Source organism: Rana temporaria, chromosome 9 (assembly GCF_905171775.1).
Source record: "Rana temporaria chromosome 9, aRanTem1.1, whole genome shotgun sequence".
Lineage (NCBI taxonomy): Eukaryota > Metazoa > Chordata > Amphibia > Anura > Ranidae > Rana > Rana temporaria.
In genome coordinates this window covers 49,519,426-49,543,331 of record NC_053497.1, presented here as the reverse complement: position 1 = coordinate 49,543,331, position 23,906 = coordinate 49,519,426, and the positions used below count along the sequence as shown (strand labels likewise).

Genomic DNA, 23,906 nt, shown 5'->3' with positions numbered 1-23,906 from the left:
CTTCTGTGATAGGCGTTTCTCAGCAGAAACTGTGTTAAGTGTTCCGCCTATCACAGACCTTCTCTTGTCCGAGGATGAAAGGACGTCCGTGATTGGCGGAACACTGAACACAGTGTCTGCTGGGAAACTGAGTCCAAGGATGAGAGGAGGTCCGTGATAGGCTGCTGGGAAATGCCTATCACCAAACGGGACCAGTAGGAGACCGCAACTTTTAAACAATGAATGGACACCCGCAGCCTGACAAGAATTTCAGGTACACTGGCTCGGACACAGTGAGGGGGCAATTGGCACAGTGAGCATGGGCACAGCGAGGTTGCAATGGGCACAGTGAGGTTGCAATGGGCACAGTGAGGTTGGGCACAGTGAGGTTGCAATGGACACAATGAGGATGGGCACAGTGAGGTTGCAATGGGCACAGTGAGGTTTGGCACAGTGAGGTTGCAATGGACACAGTGAGGTTGCAATGGGCACAATGAGGTTGGGCACAGTGAGGTTGTGCACAGTGAGGTTGCAATGGGCACAGTGAGGCATGCAAATGGGCATTGTTGACCCTCTTTTCCGCTTACAGTAGCTGCTGCATTCTCACCCTATGCTTATACTCAAGTCGATAAGTTTTCCCATTTTTTTTGTGGTAAAATTAGGTACCTCGGCTTATACTCGGGTCGGCTTATACTCGAGTATATATGGTATATGATGTACAACCAATTCATCCATGACGAATGATAAATTGCATAAACGTGTAAAGGGTTCGCCCTCCAGTGGTGATACTGATGTTTACCCCAGCCTACCACTGTAGGACTATAAATGCCAAGAACCGCTAGAAAATGTGCATAGATCTACTCCTTATGCATGAGTTTATGAGTTTGTTTATCAACTAATACCAATAAACACAAGTAACTTTGACGTGAATGAGACCCTCAGCCCTACTCCAGGGCTCGGGGCAGGTCTCTTACTAATGTATGTTTCAAAACCTGCTTACAGTGTGAACCTAAAGGGGGGTGACAGGTTTTAGCTCATTGTGACACCATCTTATATTGCATTATGAAGAGCCTGCATATGATTAGACATGTTTATACCTTGATAACCTTTCTTGTGTTAACGCTTTGTATAACTAATGTTTTGTTTTGAACAAACTGCAACCTGTACTGTACTATCTAATGTGAAAATCAATAAAAATCTTTTGTTAAAAAAATAAAATGTTTAAAAATAAATAGAAAAAAATAAATGAACTAAAAGAGCAAAAAAACTGTGAGGAGGGATCCAGAAGTTAAAAAGCAACCAAGGTTGTTGCTGACACACACAAAAAAGGTAGTCCTAAAAACAAAGGACATACTGGGCCGGATTCAGGTAGGGGCGTGCATTGTTACGGCGACACAGCATATCGTATTTACGCTACGCCGCCGTAAGTCAGAGAGGAAAGTGCTGTATTCACAAAGCACTTGCCTCCTAAGTTACGGCGGTGTAGCGTAAATGGGGCCGGCGTAAGCGCGAGTAATTCAAATGAGGATGAGGGGGCGTGTTTTATGTTAACGTACGTTTGTGAATCAGCGTATCTAGTAATCTAGTAATTTACATATTCTACGCCGAAATCAACGGAACCGCCACCTAGCGGCCAGCGGGAAAATTGCACCCTAAGATACGACGGCGCAGGCCGTCGTATCTTAGCTAGGTTTAAGTGTATCTCAGTTTGAGCATACACTTAAACTTACGACGGGCTTAGATTCCGAGTTACGTCGGCGTATCTACTGATACGCCAGCGTAACTCTTTGTGAATCCGGCCCACTGTGTATACTCGAGTATAAGCTGAGTTTGTCAGCCCTTTTTTTAGGGCTGAGAATACCCCTCTCGGCTTAGACTCGAGTCAGTGTACCTTGGGCGTCCATTTTTTAAAACTTGCGGCTTCCTCCTGGTCCGGTCCCGTCCTGTGTTCCACCTATCACGGACGTTCTTTCATTCTCAGACTCATTTTGCCAACAGACAGTGTGTTTAGTGTTCCGCCTATCATGGACCTTCTCTTGTTCGAGGATGAAAGAACGTCCGTGATTGGCGGAACACTGAACATAGTGTCTGCTGGGAAACTGAGTCCGAGAATGAAAGAACGTCCGTGATTGGAGGAAAGGCACATGGTTTTGACACCATTTTGGGACACGTTCTTCAGCTCTGTGACCCGATTGCGTGACACCGGCAGACATCGAGTCTGCGGGTCGCACGGTCATGGAGCTCGCAAAAAATGCGAAAAATGAAAGGGGACGCATCTGTACGCCCATTTGCCCAGCCGTGCCATTCTGTTGACGTAAAAAGTCATGCGGCGGTCCTTAAGCGGTTAAATAGTAGCCACTTATTTTTAGAATAAGTAAAATGGGGTTCATTAAATGCTACTAGACATTGTTTTTTAAACAAATCTCTTTATTATTTTTCCATTTTTTTTCCATACAAAAAGGCATACATACAGGGAGTGCAGAATTATTAGGCAAGTTGTATTTTTGAGGATTCATTTTATTATTGAACAACAACCATGTTCTCAATGAACCCAAAAAACTCATTAATATCGAAGCTGAATATTTTTGGAAGTAGTTTTTAGTTTGTTTTTAGTTTTAGCTATTTTAGGGGGATATCTGTGTGTGCAGGTGACTATTACTGTGCATAATTATTATGCAACTTAACAAAAAAAAATATATACCCATTTCAATTATTTATTTTTACCAGTGAAACCAATATAACATCTCAACATTCACAAATACACATTTCTGACATTCAAAAACAAAACAAAAACAAATCAGTGACCAATATAGCCACCTTTCTTTGCAAGGACACTCAAAAGCCTGCCATCCATGGATTCTGTCAGTGTTTTGATCTGTTCACCATCAACATTGCGTGCAGCAGCAACCGCAGCCTCCCAGACACTGTTCAGAGAGGTGTACTGTTTTCCCTCCTTGTAAATCTCACATTTGATGATGGACCACAGGTTCTCAATGGGGTTCAGATCAGGTGAACAAGGAGGCCATGTCATTAGTTTTTCTTCTTTTATACCCTTTCTTGCCAGCCACGCTGTGGAGTACTTGGACGCGTGTGCTGGAGCATTGTCCTGCATGAAAATCATGTTTTTCTTGAAGGATGCAGACTTCTTCCAGTACCACTGCTTGAAGAAGGTGTCTTCCAGAAACTGGCAGTAGGACTGGGAGTTGAGCTTGACTCCATCCTCAACCCGAAAAGGCCCCACAAGCTCATCTTTGATGATACCAGCCCAAACCAGTACTCTACCACCACCTTGCTGGTGTCTGAGTCGGACTGGAGCTCTCTGCCCTTTACCAATCCAGCCACGGGCTCTTCCATCTGGCCCATCAAGACTCACTCTCATTTCATCAGTCCATAAAACCTTAGAAAAATCAGTCTTGAGATATTTCTTGGCACAGTCTTGACGTTTCAGCTTGTGTGTCTTGTTCAGTGGTCGTCGTCTTTCAGCCTTTCTTACCTTGGCCATGTCTCTGAGTATTGCACACCTTGTGCTTTTGGGCACTCCAGTGATGTTGCAGCTCTGAAATATGGCCAAACTGGTGGCAAGTGGCATCTTGGCAGCTGCACGCTTGACTTTTCTCAGTTCATGGGCAGTTATTTTGCGCCTTGGTTTTTTCCACACGCTTCTTGCGACCCTGTTGACTATTTTGAATGAAACGCTTGATTGTTCGATGATCACGCTTCAGAAGCTTTGCAATTTTAAGAGTGCTGCATCCCTCTGCAAGATATCTCACTATTTTTGACTTTTCTGAGCCTGTCAAGTCCTTCTTTTGACCCATTTTGCCAAAGGAAAGGAAGTTGACTAATAATTATGCACACCTGATATAGGGTGTTGATGTCATTAGACCACACCCCTTCTCATTACAGAGATGCACATTACCTAATATGCTTAATTGGTAGAAGGCTTTCGAGCCTATACAGCTTGGAGTAAGAAAACATGCATAAAGAGGATGATGTGGTCAAAATACTCATTTGCCTAATAATTCTGCACTCCCTGTATACATTTCACAATTTACATTTATCTGCTCCCTCCGGAGCCCCCATAAAAATGTCACGTAACCTTTCTTTCACCTAACACAGATACCTTTTATACATTCATCTCTCTCCCTTAATTCCATGGCGTGGTTATCCTCTCCTTATACCCTATTTATCCTGAAGCTGTCATAGGATTCTCTATCCAACGCTCTCATATTTCTCTGAGTATCCTCTATTACAGTATGTCTCCCTATACAATGGCAGGTTACTGTTTACTAGATTTTTCCAATGTGCCACAGAGGGAGCTTCCACTTTCTCCCAATTTAACACTATCGTCTTTCTAGCATAGAATAATAATAGGCTCACCATTGTTCTTTTTCCCATAGAGATATTATTCTTTCCTTCTATCCTATAGGCAGATCCCTGCCTCTTGTTCCAGAGCTATTGATGTTACCATAGCAATTATTCTCAGGACCTCTCTCCAAAATACCACTATCTTCGGTCATGACCAAAATATATGCATACAATTTCCTGGAATGTCTGCACATCTCCAGCAGTTCTGAGGATTTGATAGGGAAATGTTGTATAACTTATATGGTGTATAGTGGCTCCTATGTATTATTTTATATTGTATTAACTTGTCTCGAAGTGATACTAGTATCTGAAATGGGGACCTCCATACTTTCTCCCATTTCTCCTCCACTACATTTGGAACATCTATTCTCCAGCATTCACTTAATTTACTGATATCAGGCAGTGTGGTCCTTAATAAATACGTATATAGGATTGAGGTTGACTTCTTTTCACTTAACTATTTGTTCCAAACCTGATTCCATTAATTGTGGGGTCCCCCTCTGGAACTGAGCTGATAAAGCATGGATACGTTGCATATACCTGAAAGTATAGCTCTCAGGCACATTCCAAAATTGCCTCATTTCTGCAAATGAAGTCCCCTGTAATACTTGCAATAGTTTTTTCACCCCATTTTTAGTCCATGCCCCTGGATCCTGAATGGAATCTAAGTGTGGCAGTTCAGAATTTCTCCACAATGGGGTATTCGGGGATAAATTTTGTTGTTCGAATATGCCTCCTTTTTACTTGGCAGCCTTCATATTTTTACTGTTGTTATCATTGGATGGGGTCAGACCTCGCCTAGATTTTAGCCCCATACACTGCAATCCCTGCAGTGTCTCCACCGATTGAGACCATTGCTGCCTCCAACATTGTGGCAGAGTCAAACCCTCAGGGTTCAATCATCGCCCCACTGTCACTATCTGTGTGGCTAAATAATTACTTATAAAAGTCTGGGAAGGGCCAGCCCCTCTTGAAACGTCCGGTCTCATAAGTGTACTTAATTTTATTCTGGCTTGTTTATTTGCCCATATAAAGTATGGGAAGCATACCATGTAACTGTACAAAAAAAAACTTTTTGGCAGCCATTGTGAAGAGTTCCTGAACAAATACAGAAAATTGAGAAAAATCATCATCTTTACCAGATTTATACGTCCTAATAACGACAAAGGCAACGTTGCCCATACCATTAGTTTCTTCCAAACTCCTGCATCACTGGATCCAGATTCAACACTCAGAATCCTCAACCTGTCTGGATATTATTATACCAAGGTACTTAAATTCTGTCACCCATTTCAATGGTAGATCTGAGACAGCGGTATCATGTGCTCCCTGGTCAATGGGGAATGTAGGGACTTTTTCAATGGAGCCTCATGAAAGGATGAAAAAGTATTTAGTATTTCTAAAGCTACCTCTACAGACAGACCCGCATCTCTCAAGAACAACAGCATATCGTTGGCATACAGCGCTACCCTCGTCCTCCAGCCCTCCCACTCAGAGTCCTTGATATTTGGGCAAAGTCCTGAGGAGCCTCTTCCACTGGCGTCTCTTGCTTTGCTTTTATAAGAATTCCACTGGAATTTCGACAACCACCCAAGGGCTACCTGGTCTAAAAGATCCGTCATAGCCTCTGGGCGGAAGTCGGGAGGGGAGAGAAGAGGCATGCAGCGAGCTATAGTACTTCCTGAGGTCTCCAATATTGCCTCAGGTTCTTTTACTCTCTGTCCTTTCAAAGTCTTGATTTCTCATACAGTTGTAGCTTGATATTCTTGTTGTGCTAATCTCGCTAAAAATCTCCCACTTTTATCCCCCTGCTCAAAAATATTTTGTCTATTTCTATGCAGTTCCAGACTTGTTATTTCCTCCATATGCAAGTGTAAATCTCTTTGTGCGGCCATCATTAACCACTTGCTTACTGGGCACATATACCCCCCTCCTGCCCAGGTGAAATTTCAGCTTTCGGCACTGCATCGATTTAACTAACAATTGCGCGGTCGTGCGACGTGGCTCCCAAACAAAATTGACGTCCTTTTTTCCCCACAAGTAGAGCTTTCTTTTGGTGGTATTTGATCGCTTGTGCGGTTTTTATTTTTTGCGCTATAAACAAAAAAGTGAGACAATTTTGAAAAAAATACAATATTTTTTACTTCTTGCTATAATAAATATCCCAATTTAAAAAAAAAAAAAACATTTTTTTTCTCAGTTTAGGCCGATACGTATTCTTCTACATATTTTTGGTAAAAAAAAAAAAAAAATCGCAATAAGCGACTGGTTTGCGCAAAAGTTATAGCGCTTACAAAATAGGGGACAGAATTATTTTTTTTTTATTATTTTTTTTTACTAGAAATGGCGGCGATCTGCGATTTTTAATGGGACTGCGACGTTATGGCGGACACATCGGACACATTTTTGGCGCCATTCACATTTATACTGCGATCAGTGCTATAAATATGCACTAATTACAGTATAAATGTGACTGGCATTGAAGGGGTTAACACTAGGGGGTGAGGAAGGGGTTAAATGTATCCCTGCTTAGTGTTCTAACTGTAGGTGGAGGGGGGGGGTGACTGGGGGGGTGACCGATCTGTGTCTCTATGTACAAGAGACACAGATCGGTCTCCTCTCCAGAGACAGCACCGCTGTCTCTGTGTAAAACGGCAATGAGAGATGATCTCATATGTTTACATATGAGATCCTCTCTCATTGGCCGCACAGATCGCCTCGCGAACGGCCACTCTGATTGGCCGTTCGCGGCGATCTGTAATTGGCTGTGTCCGAGGGATACGGCCAACACAGATTTTCCCCGCAGCGCGCTCTGGAGCGTGCGCGGGGACCGCCCTAAGGGGCGGACGTCAATTGACGGCAGTTTGGCAATTGGGATCCGCACTGTAGCCGTCAATTGACGGCAGGCGGATCCCAAGTGGTTAAGTCAAAGTTAATATAACTGGGATCTTTACCATATTTTTCCTTCTGAAATTCTATCTGAATTTGTAGCCCCTTTGTCCTGATCTTCTGTTTTTTATTAATCGCTGAAATACTTTAAATGTATTGTCCTCGTAAATACGCTTTAAACGCATCCCAAACAATACCTACCGAGGACGATCCCGCATTACTCTCCCAATATTCCGTTATTATAGATGGCATTTTTTTGCTATTTCCAGATGTAGCACCCACTGCGGAGTTAATCTCCACAGTGACGCATTTTTTGGGATGGGAATACGTATTGTCACGAATAAAGGGGAATGATCCGAAAGACCACTCGGTAGGTATGTGGCTTTTGCAATGTCTACTAACATTGCGGGGTCTGCAAATGCTAGATCCAATCTAGACAGCGTTTTATAAGAGGTAGAGAAACAGGAGTACATTTTTTTTTCTGGGTTTCTCCATCTCCAAATCTCTGTTACCCCCATTGTCTGCGCCCAGTTATACAAATTGGCTAAATGTTGCCTAGGAGATTTTGGTCTATTCAATTCTGGGTATAGAACCCACTAGACATTTATGAAAAACCCCTGGAACATTTCTGTAGTGCCCTGCCGTTTCTAGTTACACCTCTGGTGTGTACCAATTACAAAACAATCCAACAAAGGCTGACATATTTCAGTCATATGAGTCATAACATATTGCAGATGATTTGTAATCCTTTGCTAGATTGCTTTTAATTGCAGCTAAATAAATACAATACTTTTTGCATTCAGAGGTGCTGATCATCATGTGTTATACTTGCAATGGTTGTCCACTCAACACTTCTAATTCCAGGATCACTTGTTTGTTTGTATTGCAGAGGAGGGGCATTAAAATAAAGCATACCGAGCCAGATTCACAGCTGAAATATGCCGGAGTATCTACTGATACGCCGGCGTATTTTCAAATTTGCCGCGTCGTATCTTTAGTTTGAATCCTCAAACCAAGATACGACGGCTTCTGGCTTCGATCCGACAGGCGTACGGCTTCGTACGCCTTCGGATCGTAGGTGTAATACTTTGGCGCCCGCTGGGTGGAATTCGTGTGGTTTTTCGCGTCGGGTATGCTAATTAGCTGTTTACGGCGATCCACGAAGTTACGCGCGGCCATCGCATTCTCTTACGTCGTCGCTAATCGGCTTTTCCCGGCGTAAAGTTACAGCTGCTATTTCTTGGCTTAAATTTAGACTTGCCATGTTAAAGTATGGCCGTCGTTCCCGCGTCGATTTTTTTAATTATTTTTTTTTTGCGTAAGTCGTCCGTGAATAGGAAAGGACGTAACGCACGTCGCCATTTAAAAAATTACGTCGGTGCGACGTCATTTCGCGCAAAGCACAGCGGGAAATTTCAAAACGGAGCATGCGCAGTACGTTTGGCGCGGGAACGCGCCTAATTTAAATGATACACGCCCCATTTGAATTAGGCGGGCTTGCGCCGGACAGATTTACGCTACGCCGCCGCAAGTTTACAGGCAAGTGCTTTGTGAATCAAGCACTTGCCCGTAAAACTTGCGGCGGTGTAACGTAAATGCGATACGTTACGCCACCGCAATTCTATGTGAATCTGGCCCACCATATCTAGTACATTCTCAATATTCCTTCCTGCTGATTATAGAGATAATGGCCCGGATTCACAAAGCACTTACACCAAGGTATCTCAAGATACGCCGACGTAAGTACAATTGTGCGCCGTCGTATCTATGCGCCGACCCACATACTAAGATACGCCTAAAAATAGGCTTCCTATACGACCGACATAACTTGCCTACGCCGTCGTATCGTGGGCGCATATTTACCCTGCCCGCATTTGTCGCTCCCATTGATTTTCTATGCACATTTGCAAATGAGGGAGATAATATACGCGGTTTGCGTAAGTCGTATGTCCGGCGTAAAGTTATTCCCCATATATGAGGCGCAACCCATGCCATGCAAAGGTATGGACCAGGGAACACAAGCCGTCGTATTTTACGTCGTTTACGTTGGACGTGAATATGGCTGGGCGTAGGTTACGTTCACGCCGTAGGAAGTGATCCGTTGTATCTTAGGCAGTTGTTCCGACGTAATTCTGACCATGCACAGAAGGATGCGTCCACGTCCCGGCGCATGCGCAGTTGGCGATTCGTATCTGTCTGTCGCTCGGCCCATCATTTACATGGAGTCAAGCCTCATTAGCATGGCTCACGCCCACTTCCACTTATGCCGACTTACGAGTTGGAAACCCAGCGCAGATTTGGCAGCACTGGCTTTGTGAATCCAGTGCTTGCCTCTATGCGCTGCGTCGGCGTAGCGTAAAGAAGATACGCTACGGCGGCATAAATATGCACCGCTGTTTGTGAATCCGGGCCTATGGCTTCCAAAGAAAAAAAATAGTGCTTAAAGGGGTTGTATAGGTAAAACATTTTTTTCCCTAAATAGCTTCCTTTACCCTAGTGCAGTCATCCTTCACTTACCTCATCCTTCGATTTTGCGTCCTGACTCTCCTGTATTCCAGGGGAGGTGTCGAGCACGACACTCCACACCAGGGAGAAAGCCTTGCATTACTGTGTGGAGTTACAGACAGAAGAACAGGAAGTGAGGATTTCTCAGAAGAAATAAGGAGATTTAAAAGCAAAATCGAAGGATGAGGTAGGTGAAGGAGGACTGCACTAAGGTAAAGGAAGCTATTTAGATTTTTTTGTTTACACTTTTTCAGCTCTTTAGCGCTACACTTTGGGCAACTTCTGCTAATATTGTGTTATGGTTAGCATTGCTTCTGAGCATGCGTGTTTTTTCCTGAAGGACTTCTGTACACAAGATCGGATAATCCAACAATACACATTTGTTGTTGGAAATTTGCCTGTCATCACACAATTCCTGTCCGAAAATCTGATTGTGTGTACGGGCCTTAAGAAGACCAGCAATAGCAACTTGCCTTTTGACTGTCTCTGTCTTTCTGAAACCCTATACAAGGCCACATGAAGTATAACGCAATGTCCGCCCTCTGGTTCATTCATTTGTGTTAAATTGTAATATTATTTTAACATTTATAATCCTAATAAATAATGAAATTAGGTGCACAGACACTAGATATTTAATTTAAAGCAAAACTACATTTACTGAGGGTCATTTTCAAAGCTCTTTTAACATCTTTGTTTTTGAGGCTGTAAATGAATGGATTTAGCATAGGAACAGCAGCCGCATTAAATAACGATAAAAGCTTCTTAGAATCCAGGGTACTAGATAGATTTGGTGTCAAATATTGGCTGGCTACAGTAGTGTAGAGCACAATCACAACGATGAGGTGTGAGGAACATGTGTAGAAGGCCTTACGTCTTCCAGTACTTGTAGAGATCTTCAATATAGCATTTATTATAAAAATGTAAGGAACAAAGGTGAGGACAAAGGGCATTAAGATCATAGGAAGCAACCCTTCTATGAGGAATAGAAGTTCCAAAACAGTCGTGTCATTGCAGGAAATTTTCATTAAGGGGACAATGTCACAGAAGAAGTGGTTGATCTCAATGGATGAATAGCAAGTATAACTCATTATGATACCAGTATGAGGAAGGACTTGGCACAACCCCAACAACCAGCTGAGTGAGGCCAACATAGTGCACATTCTATTGTTCATGATCCTGTGGTAATGTAAGGGCTTACAGATCGCTACATAGCGATCATAACTCATGACTGTCAGTATTAATAATTCGGTAACACCAAGGGATCCAAACAGGTACATTTGTATCATACACTGAAAAAATGGAACAGTTTTATCCCTAGTAATAAAGTTTATAAGAATCCTATGCAGGGCAATGGTAGAACAAGAGAAATCTAGTACAGACAAGTTACCCAAGAAGAAGTACATAGGTGTGTGGAGAAGCGGGTGTCGGCAGGCAATTAGAATTGTCAGGTTACCACTCAGAGTTAAAAGATACATAAGGAGGACCAGAAGGAAAATTGGAAACTGCAGCTTGGGGTCATCAGAGATTCCTTTAATGATGAAATATTTGACAGTTGTCTGATTTTCAAGCATTTTTAAAACTGGGTTCTAAATCTGAAATCAACCAAAAAGACATACACCATCAGTGTAGATCATGATGTGTTTATTACATTTCTTTCTCAAATAAAGAAATGATTTAACATGTCACAAAATATATAAATGACAACAAAAACATGTTATATTTGGCCCAAAAATAATCTCAAATTTAGCAAGATAACCATTTTTATTTTTAAACCTATTTTTCTAGATATTTCATGTAACTATGACATTCAATTTAGTAAAAAAAAAAAGATGTCCCTCCTTAATATTCATAAGAAACCAGTTAAAGTAAATGTAAACCCTAAACATTTTTTTCACCTTTTTGGATTGTTAAATTTAATACTTAAAGCTTTTTTGTTTTATAGCTGTTTCATATGTGCAAAAAATACCTGTTGATCTTGCCATAAATCTTGTCCATATTGTATTTATCCACAGGAAGTAAGGCTGTAAGGAAGAAGAAGAAGCTGCAACTCCAGGCCAGTGAGTTTAACATGTAAGTAGTAAAATTCATGGAATCACTCCTAAAAAAAGATCAATAATAATTTAAAAAGATACAATTTGCTAGGCATTAGGCTGGTTTCGGCTGACCCACAGGTGTATGGCCAGCTTTAACCCTTGGGTGGTACAGCAGATATACAGTTGGCTAAAGGACAGACATCAAAGTGTGATTGTAAATGGGATTCATTCAGAACAGAGATAAGTCACTAGTGGTGTACCACGAGATTTCATGCTAGGTCTTGTGCTATTTAATCTATTTGTAAGTGATATAAATGAAGGTTTGGTGAGAAATTAATTTTTTTGCTGATGAAACATAGGTGTGCAATAGGATTGACATTCCTGAAGGTGTTTAGAACATTGAACAAGATTTGGCATTGTTGGAAAAAAGCCAAAGGCCAAAGCAGTGAAACTGAAATTTAATTTAGAATAATGTGTTCAGTTCTATGTACCTTGCTTACAAAAAAATATTGATAAGATCTAACAAGACCAGAGATGAGCAACAAATATGGTGAAAAAGGTCTGAGAAAAAAACTAATCATGAGACACCACAAGAACTTAATATATACAATATAGAGGAAAAAAGGGAAAGGGAAGACTTGATTCAAACTTTTATATATGTTAATTGTGTGAATAAGGTTCAGAAGGACAATGTTTTCTATATAAACACAAGGTCATGATCTGAAACTAAGAGAAGAGAGTACATTACAGACAGAGCAGTTGATGCTTGGGACAGACCTCCAGCAGAGGTAGTAAGTCATTCTAACTTCAACATGTTTAGGACAAACATACATCTATACTCTATACATCTAAAAGGTTAAAAAAAAAAAAAACTTGATGAACGACTTGGTCTTTTTAGGTCTCCACACAATGTTTTTGTGATTTTATGCTGTCTGTAGCTTATATTTGCTCATGACTCCTTAGCTAGTCCCAGAGGTATATACTCTCAGGGAATTGTGACCAGGTAATTAAAATTTAATTGGCAATTAGAATTTACATATCATGTGCACACATCTGTGCATACTTTAAACAAAACATTTGTTATGCTGTAAACATTTGTATTGAATATCTTATTGAATTAGGATACATATTAAGTACTTTATTGAAACATTGTACATAAAAGTTTGTAAACAGGGACATTACTCCAGAACTCTAGTTTATAACTCAGGTAGTTCACTGGGTGTGGGTTAGGATATGTAATTTGCCCATGTAGCACTAGTCCTGCTACAGGAGGCACTGGATTTAGTTGTGTGTGCTTAAGGGGTGAGCTGGAAGAGGGTATGTTCTGATGGGGGGTCAAAACCTTGAGGACGGGGTCTATACTGAGTGTGTAAGAGTTATTTGCTAAGGGATGGGGGAGGGTTTTCCGTGGTGGGGGGGGTTTGTATTGAGGTGAATTTTAGGGCTGTGGGGGGATTTGTGCTGGAGTAGCTGGGGTGACCTGTACTGTGGGCCTGGGGGGAAATTTTAATGGAGGAGGGTGTAATTTTCAGTTGTATTCCGTATCGTGCACTCTCTATGTTATAAACATCTGATCCCTACAAGCTCTGAATTACATACTGCCTACCTCTGTACACTCCTTGTTACACACTAAAGACCTCTGTACTCTTTCAGTGTTAACACTCCAGAGCCCTCCATGCCCCCTTCTAACCCTTGCATGTTCTGCATTAATACTCCTAGGGAAATGTGGCCATACCCACCATTCAGCACAGAAATAATTTATTTTGTATGGTGGAGGGGAATGGGGGGGGGGGTGTTAAAACAGCATTAACCCTGGGTGTCAGATATACTAGGTAGGCCACTAGAGAAGTTTTCACTACTAAAATAATTACTCTAGTGATGACAGCACACCAGGCACATAGATGACCTGTCTGTGAAATCTGTGAACAAGAGGCTCTACCTGAGCCACTGGCCAATGGGATGTTAACTAAATATGCCTAGGCACTCAACATTTTTGCCCAGGTGGCTCACAACAGCTCTCTTTCTCCTGGGTGGACTCCCAAAAATCAGCAGCAGCAGCAGGCTCCACTGTAGGAGTCCTGAACACTACTGGTTCCTGGGCTTCCAGTCACAGATACACAACAGCAGCTTGGCCAACACGGGTGTCTTGCTCTGTCCCTCTGGGGCTCTGGGGAGGGTTATCAGTCAGCTACAATGGTGGCCAATCAGAGTCTTTCCTGCCCTGTTGCTCCTTAGTTGTGGCAGCAGCCAAATCAAGTCCTCTCATGTCCTCCTCTCTCCTTGCTCTCTTTTTTATACATGTTTGGCAGGGTAGGCAAAAGGAGGGGGGAAGGAACATATTTAGAAATAGTTATAGTTAGGGTTTTCTTTAACTTTAAATTGGTTGAGTCTTGAAGGATATCGTAAAAAGCTGGAGAAAAAAAACACAGCGAAAGGAGCTTCACCTGGATGTGCCTATGACAAATGAACATTACTATTTTGGGATTTTTGGTGAATTGGGTTTTGCCCCAGTGACAATACAGCTCTCTAACTTCCCTTCACAGAGGCTCTTCCAGGACTAACAAAAGGAAATTATAGAATTGGTAGGTTTTTATTGACCAAACAAACATTAAATCAGTGGTTTAGTTGAGCTTGTGGGGGATGTTTCCATATGTCAAAGGAGCATTTGGTGAGTACCTCTTTTTTTAGGATGGTTTGATCTGTTCCATCTTAAAAAGGCGCTGAAGTTTAAAAAAATGTTGTAGAGTTGGGGGGTGTAGGTTAAATCCAATTTTGTAAAAAAATGTTTGCCAACCACTGATTGGATTAGAGACAGCCTTCATTCTCCTTTGGTAAATCTTCCTCTTAGTGAGTCCAAATTTTGGCCAGCTAGGAGTGAGGAAAAGGAATTTAGGCATTAAAGGTTTTGGCATCAAGGGCCACTTGTTTTATTCGGAGTAATGTCAGATATTGTAGTTCAGGTCAGTATATTAATTTCCACATTTGAGGCAGCTATGTGTGGGATTTATTTTTAAAAAAGTTCCCACTTGGCCTATATTTAAATAACAGCTGAGCAGGTGTTTCGTTGTTTCCACCAGACACAGCTGATGACTGCTCACTGTACCGGCCCACTTCCTTTCATGCCATCCATTGTGTACAATTGTATTGCTAGCTATTATTGGTCACAGTGATCACATGGTACAGGGCCAATCACAGCCCATCTGTACCATGTGATTCACTTCGGCTAATCACAGCTAATCACAACAAAACACACTGAATATATCAATTTCTTACTTTCTTATTAGATACTAGTTTGCTTACACCAATGAAATTCACTAGTATAAACAATCATAATGTGTAAAATACAAAACATCATGATCACTTTGCCAGAGTAGTACAGTGTTACTATGGTAACACTGTATTGCTCTGGTGGCAGTGTGTTAAAAAAATGCCCAGTTATTGCTGGGTGGTGAAGTATTTAATAGCTCTGAAGTACCTATGGAGTTATAAGGGGCTAATGCCACAACGGGGCACAACTGAACTGGGAACAAGAAATATGAAGCCTGTAGATAACTTGCTCATAGGAAGTAATGCCCCGTACACACGTGCGGGATTGCAGACGGGAAAAGTTCCTGTCGGAAATCCCGAGGGGAAAGCCGAGAACCTGCTCGGGCAGTCTTTCCCCCTATACACGGCCGGTTTTCCCAACAGGAAAACTGCGATGGAGCTTTGGCCAGGATTTCTGGCCGTGTGTATGCTCCATCGCAGTTCTTCCCATATGAAAACTGGCAAAAACAGCCGGGCAAAATTCAGCCGGTTTTCCCAGCGGGAAAAAAGAGAGCTGGCTCTTTTTTTTGTCCAGAGGTTTTTGGGCAGTTTTCCCTTCGGAAAACCTGCAAGGAGCATACACACGGCCAGGATACCCGTCCAAAAGCTCTCCTCGCAGTTTTCCCGGGAAAACCGGCCGAGTGTACGAGGCATAACAGTATGTTCCTCACAGATTCTACCATCAACTCAGATACAGTAGCAGCATCATCTGTATTTCAAGAGGGCACTTTAACAAGGTCAGAGTTACAAGTTTCAGAATAAAAAGCATGGGGTTGTATATCATTTTTGATGCAGAGTCGTGAAAGCAAAAATATATAAATGCTTTTTTTTTTTAGGGCGGATTTAGTTGGGTGGTTGTACTTATTCTTTGATCCTCATTTGCCTAACCTGTGGTCTTTTGTGCTTATTGTTTGTCCCTTGGGCCCCAGAAGCCAGTAGTTCTCATGTAACATATCTCCAGTCTTTAACTGTCTCTTTTACCATATGTCTAATCTCCAGCCACACCTCTGCAGTCTCTAACCATCTCTCGTACATAGTTTGCACAACATCATATGTTATGCTGGCTCTTTTTTTTGTCCAGAGGTTTTTGGGCAGTTTTCCCTTCGGAAAACCTGCAAGGAGCATACACACGGCCAGGATACCCGTCCAAAAGCTCTCCTCGCAGTTTTCCCGGGAAAACCGGCCGAGTGTACGAGGCATAACAGTATGTTCCTCACAGATTCTACCATCAACTCAGATACAGTAGCAGCATCATCTGTATTTCAAGAGGGCATTTTAACAAGGTCAGAGTTACAAGTTTCAGAATAAAAAGCATGGGGTTGTATATCATTTTTGATGCAGAGTCGTGAAAGCAAAAATATATAAATGCTTTTTTTTTTTAGGGCGGATTTAGTTGGGTGGTTGTACTTATTCTTTGATCCTCATTTGCCTAACCTGTGGTCTTTTGTGCTTATTGTTTGTCCCTTGGGCCCCAGAAGCCAGTAGTTCTCATGTAACATATCTCCAGTCTTTAACTGTCTCTTTTACCATATGTCTAATCTCCAGCCACACCTCTGCAGTCTCTAACCATCTCTCGTACATAGTTTGCACAACATCATATGTTATGCACTACACTGTGTGCTGGCTTTACCCCAAAATATCAATGAAACAGGAAACTAAAGACAAAAGGTCAAATCTGCACCATGATTCAATGTAATATAAAGAAAAAATATTTTATTATACAATAAAACCTTGATTTGCGAGCATAATTTGTTATAAAAACATGCTTGTAATCCAAAGCACTTGTATATCAAAGCATTTTTTTTACAGGGTATAAAAGAGAAAAGAGGCACCTCTAAGTGTAGCAATATGTTGCTAAATGTTGTACCTTCATTAAATGTAACCATATTGCTACACTTGGAAGCTCCTCTCTTCTTTTGTATACTCAGTTGTGACATGACGCTACTCTTATATCAAGACTTTGCTTGTATATCAAGGCAAATTTTATTAAAACATTTTGCTTGTCAAACCAAGTTACTCTCAAACCAAGGTTTTACTGTATTCTCAAAATCACCCATAAAAAGATTAAAACATATTTCTAACAGAATGCATTCCTCATTCCCTTTTACTATGTATAAATAAAATGTATAAATAAAATAATAAATTAATTATATAAATAACATACATATATAAAATAATAAAAATGTCGGTGTTACATTGAACTTTGTCTTTTTCCTTGTTTGGGTCCTTTTGCTTTTAGTGTTTCATCTTCTGCAAACTCTGACAGTCCTTAGTAGTGTTACATATACAGAATATTATGGTCTGCCAGTGTACACCGAGTCTAATATACAAGTCAGCATTCTAAGAATGAGTTATGCTATTATTGTCTCAACATCTGTTAAATAAATAGTGATTATGATATTTTATAGAAAATAAGTAATTGGGGATTTTAGTAAATAAGGATAAGCATACAAAAATTTTGGGATGTGGGTATACAGCAGTAAATATCTTATACAGCATTTTTTCTGAAGCCTTTATATTCCCTTTGACAAATCACGATAATAAATTATATTTTTCATTTTATGCACACCAGTTTAGTAGCTTTGAATAATTGTCTAGTGAGAAATCCACTTCAGCAGATGATGCCCGAAGACAGGCTAAAAAGTTGCCTATGATTTGTCTCGTCTGTACCTGACGGTAGATCGAAAATTCAAGTTTGAGTCCACGGACAGCTAGGGATTGAGAATCAAACTTTCTCCTGCTCCAATCATAACTGAAAGCTTTTTAAACACTTACAAAAGTTTAATGGTCTCTTTTGTTCTACCCTTTGCTTCTCCTGAGAGCTGCATTGACATCTTTATTTTTTAAACTATAAATCAGAGGATTAAGCATCGGGACAGCAGCAGTATTAAACAGAGCAAAAACCTTCTTGGCATCCAAGTTTCTACCTAAACTTGGTGACAGATATTGGCTGAATAGCGTAGTGTACAGAAGTATGACAACTGTGAGGTGGGAGGAACAGGTGTAGAAGGCCTTAAGTCGGCCAGAACTAGAGCGGATCTTCAATATGGAAGCTATTATAAAAACATAAGAAGCAAATGTGAGGAGGAATGGAATGCACATCATAGGACCCAAGACTTCTATAAAGAACAGGGTTTCCACAAGTCTAGTGTCATCACATGTAATCTGGGTCAGAGGGACAATATCGCAAAAGAAGTGGTTGATTTCATTAGTTGTATAGCAAGAAAAGCTGTATACTACCCCAACTGGTGGAAGGACTTCCATAAACGCAAACAACCAGCAGAAAGCAGCCAACAAAACACATGTTCGTGGATTCATAATAATGTGATAATGCAAAGGTTTACAGATGGCCACATATCGATCATAACTCATGGCTGTCAGTATAACCAGCTCAAGAATCTGTAATGAGCCAAACATATACATCTGTGCCATGCAGGCAAAAAAGGAGACCGTCTTGTGACCAGTGATAAAATGGATGAGGATCTTGTGCTGAGACACGGTAGTACAAGAGATGTCTATTACAGACAAGTTTCCCAGGAAGAAATACATGGGTGTATGAAGTTGGGGGTCTCTGCAAGCAATAAGAATGGTTAGGTTACCAGACAAGGTGATGAGATAAATGATGAGGACCACAAGGAATATGAGAAGCTGAAGGAGCGGGTCATCTGATATCCCTTTAATGATGAAATAGTCTATAAATGTTTGATTTACATACATTTTCAGACAAATGTTCAGAACCTGAAAGTAGAACAACAAAAATAAATCAAAACACCTGTACAGGGTTGGTGTAACTTTAAAGCTGAGCTCCAGGAAAACAACTAAATGCACAAACAGAATACATACTGTATAAGAGAGCTGTCATACCTGGAAAAGGATTTGTATTTCTGTTTGAAATACTAAAATTACATCACCACAATACCAGGCCAAAAACTGATGCCAGTTCAAATGTTGCTTCTTCTGCACTGCTTAAATTAAAAAGAAAACTCATTTAATGATGTACAGTGAAACCTTGGTTTGAGAGTAACTTGGTTTGAGAGCGTTTTCAAGACAAGCAAAACATTTTAATACATTTTTACTTGATATACAAGCGATGTCTTGATATACAAGTAGTGTCATGTCACAACTGAGTGAAAAATAGAGAGGAGCCTCTAAGTGTAGCAATACGGTTACATTTAATGAAGGTACAACATTTAGCAACTCACGTGGTTGATGATTAAAAAAGGCACATCTAAGTATGCAGGCATCCAGGGTAAAGCTGTCCACAAAGACCATCCTCTGCACCACCATTAATGTCGTCCCTTCTACGAGCGGTTCAAGCCTCGCTTTCAGATCGCTCTACTGCAGGGTAGTCTTCCCGGTCACGATTGCAGACTGACAGCGGTGAGAGCCGGCGGTGCAGGGGACGATCTATGTGGACAGCTTTCCCCCGGATCCCTGCATACTTAGATGTGCCTCTTTAAATCATCAAGTTGCTAAATGTAGTACCTTCATTAAATGTAACCGTATTGCTACACTTAGAGGCTCCTCTCTTCTCTTTTATACTCTGTAGCTCCTGCTGGATTTTGCTTCTGATCCCCTTGTGGAGGCTTCCATTTGTGGATGGACATTTTATGGTTACAAAATTTATCACATTGCTATAATCTTTTCACATGGACTATAAACGGAAGGACTTATGAATAAATGGTTGTGGAACGAATCATTTGAGTTTCCATTATTTCTTATGGGAAAGTTTGCTTTGATATACAAGTGCTTTGGATTACAAGCATGCTTCCGGAACGAATTATGCTCGCAATCCAAGGTTTTACTGTATTAATAAATAAAGAGTTCACAATGTGTTTTTTTTTTTTTTTATTTCCACCTCAGCTTTTACCAAATTCTAGAGACCAGCTCATGAATCGATGCTTCTTACGTCTCTTATTTGCGGTTTGCATCATGCGTGGTATTTTTGCATAGCCAGAGTAAGGCAAAAGTAGCCATAACTTCCGATAGGCTTCGAAAGAATTTTTTTTTTTTTTTTTCCTCACTTGTACAATATATTCACAGGTAATAAGTATAAGTATCGGCATCCGGCGAGGGGCTAGAATCTTATCCATGCTCTAATTGTTTCATGTCCCCTCTGGGATGACGACACTTCACTACCATATAAAGCAGAAAATCCCCCCCCCCCTCCCCTCCCCCACCCCCACGTGGCGCCCAGGGATCTTGTCTTTTTCCATCGCTGAAATGTCTGTGGAATTTTACCAAAAATGCGTATGATTTGAAAATAACAGTCTAAACGATCGGGCTTGGTTTCGAGGCCGCTTATACCCCATATCCTCAGAATCGAAGGAATTAGGGTACTCTTAGACTCTCTACATAACTCCCTGTTTTTTTGTACTCCTTCCATTTTTCCCATTTTTTCTTAAAGTCGTTGCTTGTCTCTGAAAGACTTTCCTTAAGCTCTTCCAACCTATAAGTTTCCTCCACTGCGTCTATCCAGTTCCACAGGGATGGACCTTCCTTTTCCTGCCACCTTTTTGGTATGATTCTCTTCGCTGCATTTAACAGGTGTGGTAATAAGGACTGCTTATATTTTTTTATACCCTCTTGACTCCCGTGAAAGAGCACTACCCAGGGGTCTTTCTTTATCTCCTTACCCGTAATCTCTTTTATTTGACTTATTATTGTGTCCCAATAGATTTGGATTTTCGGGCAAGTCCACCAAATATGTGCCATCGTTCCTCTCTCCGGGCATCCCCGCCAACACTCAGCGGGCTGGTCAGCTCTAACCTTGTTAGCTTTATCAGGGGTAATATACCAACCCGAAATGCACTTATAATTTGCCTCGGCTGTTCGTATATCTATTGCAGAGGAGTGTGTTAATTGCATAATCCTCAGGAAAGTGTTTGTCCCTCTCGTGATTTCTAGCTCCCTTTCCCATTTATGTATAAACGGTGCTTCATCCCGTGCTCCTATCTTAACCAGTATCCCATATAATTTAGTGATTGTGCCCTTGGAGTTTTCCGATTGACATAACTTCTCGAGTGGTGTCAGCTCCGCCCCCGTCCGTAGAGGATGGGGGAGATGCCGCACAAAGTGATGCAGCTGGGAGTAATGCCACCTATCGAGATTCCAATAGTCTGTTCTAGCTTTCAATTCTTCGTATGTCATTATCTCTCCATCTTTTGTGATATCTCCTAGGTGTACCGTGTTATTCCTAATCCAGTTACCACCTATTTTTTTTTTCCCCAGGTGCAAAGTAAGCGTTATCTTTTAAAATCATTAGTGGAGAGTTGAATTCCCTATTCAAAAGTGTCTGAGTTCTGTCCCACATTCGTAGGGTGTCCCGTGTTATATCAAAAGATTTGTGGCCCAGTGCTCTATATTGTGCAGGGATCCAAATAATATTATTCAATTGTGACCTAGCTTGTGCCTTTTCAATTTGCACCCATCTTTTACCTTTCCTGTCCCGTGCCCATTCCACCGCACGAGATAGAACCGCCGCTTTGTAATAGCTTTTAATGTCAGGCACTGACAGACCGCCCAGTGACTTTCCCTGTTTTAGGATAGAGAGTGATATTCTATGCTTTTTGTTTTTCCAAACATAATTCATTAAAAGGGTATTGAGAATTCTCAGAAATTGCTGAGGCAAGGCAATAGGGATTAATAAAAATTTATATAGTATTTTAGGGACCACCACCATCTTCAACATATTAATGCGCCCAATCCACGATATAGGTTTGTTTACCGTTCTTTTTAATTCATTTTTGATCTCGTTTAGTAAAGGGACGTAATTTATTTTATATATCTTCTGTACCGTGTTAGCCAGTTTAATACCAAGATATTTTATTTCTTTGCTCCATGGGAAGGCACATATTTCTTTAACCCGGTTTTCCTCACTTTTGTTTAGGTTTATGTTCAAAATTTCGGATTTAGTTACGTTAATTTTGAAATTTGAAATATTACCGTATTGTTGCAGGATCTTAGAAAGCTTAGGGATGGATTTACTCGGGTTAGTTAAATAAAATAAAATATCGTCGGCAAAAGCCGACAATTTGTGTTCCTGCTCTTCGACTCTGACCCCGCTGATCTCTGGGTCATTTCGGATCATGGACAATAGAGGCTCTAGGGATAGGATGAAGAGCAGGGGAGACAAAGGGCATCCTTGTCTTGTCCCATTTTTCATCTCAAACGACTCCGATAGCGTACCGTTAATTTTGATTCTAGCCGTGGGATGATGGTAGAGTGTATTAATCCATCGGGATAACCTATTGCCTATACCCATGACTGTAAGTGTCTCCATCATAAGCCCCCAGTCTACCCTGTCGAATGCTTTTTCGGCATCTACCGACAGGAATAGACCTGGGGGCGCATTCAGCCTTATGTTCTGAAGCAGGAGAATTGCTCTTGTACTATTGTCTTTACCCTCTCTATTGGGGACAAATCCGACCTGGTCGGGGTGCACCAAATAATGCATAACCCCTTTCAGACGCTCAGCCAGAACTTTGGCAAAGAGCTTAATGTCCGTATTTAGCAAGGATATTGGTCTGTATCCCGAACAGAGTGAGCAATCTTTCCCTTCTTTCAAAATTAATGCCACCGATGCTGCTAACGCTTCCCTACTAGTTTCGTATTCTGAACCTAGGCCGTTGAAATATTTACATATCCTTGGTATTAGAATCTTACTGAATCTCTTATAATACCAGACAGAGAACCCGTCAGGGCCAGGGCTTTTTCCCACTGTCGTGTTTTTCAAGACATTTTTAATTTCTTCTTCAGTTATGGGACGATCCATGTTAACTCGATCAAACTCCTCTAATCTAGGAAGTCCCGCTTTTGCAAGGAAATCGCGTTTTTTGGCCTCCTTTTCCCCTTTTTGCAGCCCTGACTGCTTTATTGTGTATAATTCCTCGTAATAATTCTTAAAGGTATCTGCGATTTCTCTAGTCGTGTAGACCAGATTCCCCTCTTTTCTTTTAATTTTTCCGATGAAATTTCTAGTTTTCTTTTTTTTGGGCCATTTTGGCCAAATGCTTACTGGGTTTATTACCCCAAAGATACCTCTCTCTGGCTATGCAGTTAAGTTTTTTCCTCGCTTCTAGATCCATGATCTCCTTGAGCGCGTCTCTTTTTATGATTAGGTTGTAATAAGTCTCTTTTAGTCCCTGTTCTTTGTGTTTACGTTCTAAGCTTGCTATGTCTTTGGTCAGGGTCTCAGCCTTCCTTTTTCTCTCATTTTTTTCCCTGGCACTCTCAGCAATTAATATCCCTCTAATGTACGCTTTATGTGTCTCCCAGAGAGTTGCGCTTGATATCCCCTCAGTATCATTTGTGATAAAAAATTGTTTGAGATCCGCTTCCACCCTACTCGCCACCTCTTCGTCTCGAATCAGATTGTCGTTTAATAGCCACCTCGGGCCGTTCACTCTTTTGTAGGGATGATTTAATCTTCATGGTGATTGGGGCATGATCTGAGAATAGTCATAATTCCAATGTCCATCTCAGTAATCAAGTCCAATAGCCTATGATCTACCAGTATGTGGTCTATTCTGGTATACGTTCCGTGTGGAGGAGAAAAAAACGTGTAATCATGTGTGTTTGGGTGGAGTACCCTCCAGGCGTCCACTAAGTGACTATCATGAATCTTGTGTTTAATTTTTTGTAGTTGCACGTTCGTTGTCTCCTTCACCCGGGACGTACTGTCTTCTCTCGGATTCATGACGAAATTGAGGTCCCCCATCAGGATTATATACCCCTCGGCAAAATTTTCCAATTTGCCCAGGATTCTACTTAAATATTGGGTTGGATGTACATTCGGGGCGTAAATATTTGCAAGGGTATAGACAGTGT

The 23,906-nt window shown here is 41.2% G+C and overlaps 2 protein-coding genes across 2 annotated transcripts; both read right to left on the bottom strand.

Moving 5' to 3' along the window:
* Window positions 1–10,370: 10,370 nt before the first annotated feature.
* LOC120914538 (olfactory receptor 8D1-like) lies at window positions 10,371–11,309 on the bottom strand. Its single transcript, XM_040325216.1, has one exon. It carries the CDS (start codon window positions 11,307–11,309, stop codon window positions 10,371–10,373), a length of 939 nt encoding a protein of 312 aa, XP_040181150.1.
* Window positions 11,310–17,553: 6,244 nt separating this feature from the next.
* LOC120914433 (olfactory receptor 8J2-like) lies at window positions 17,554–18,806 on the bottom strand. Its single transcript, XM_040325129.1, has one exon. The coding sequence runs from the start codon at window positions 18,792–18,794 to the stop codon at window positions 17,877–17,879; it is 918 nt and encodes a 305-aa protein (XP_040181063.1). The 5' UTR covers window positions 18,795–18,806; the 3' UTR covers window positions 17,554–17,876.
* Window positions 18,807–23,906: the final 5,100 nt, after the last annotated feature.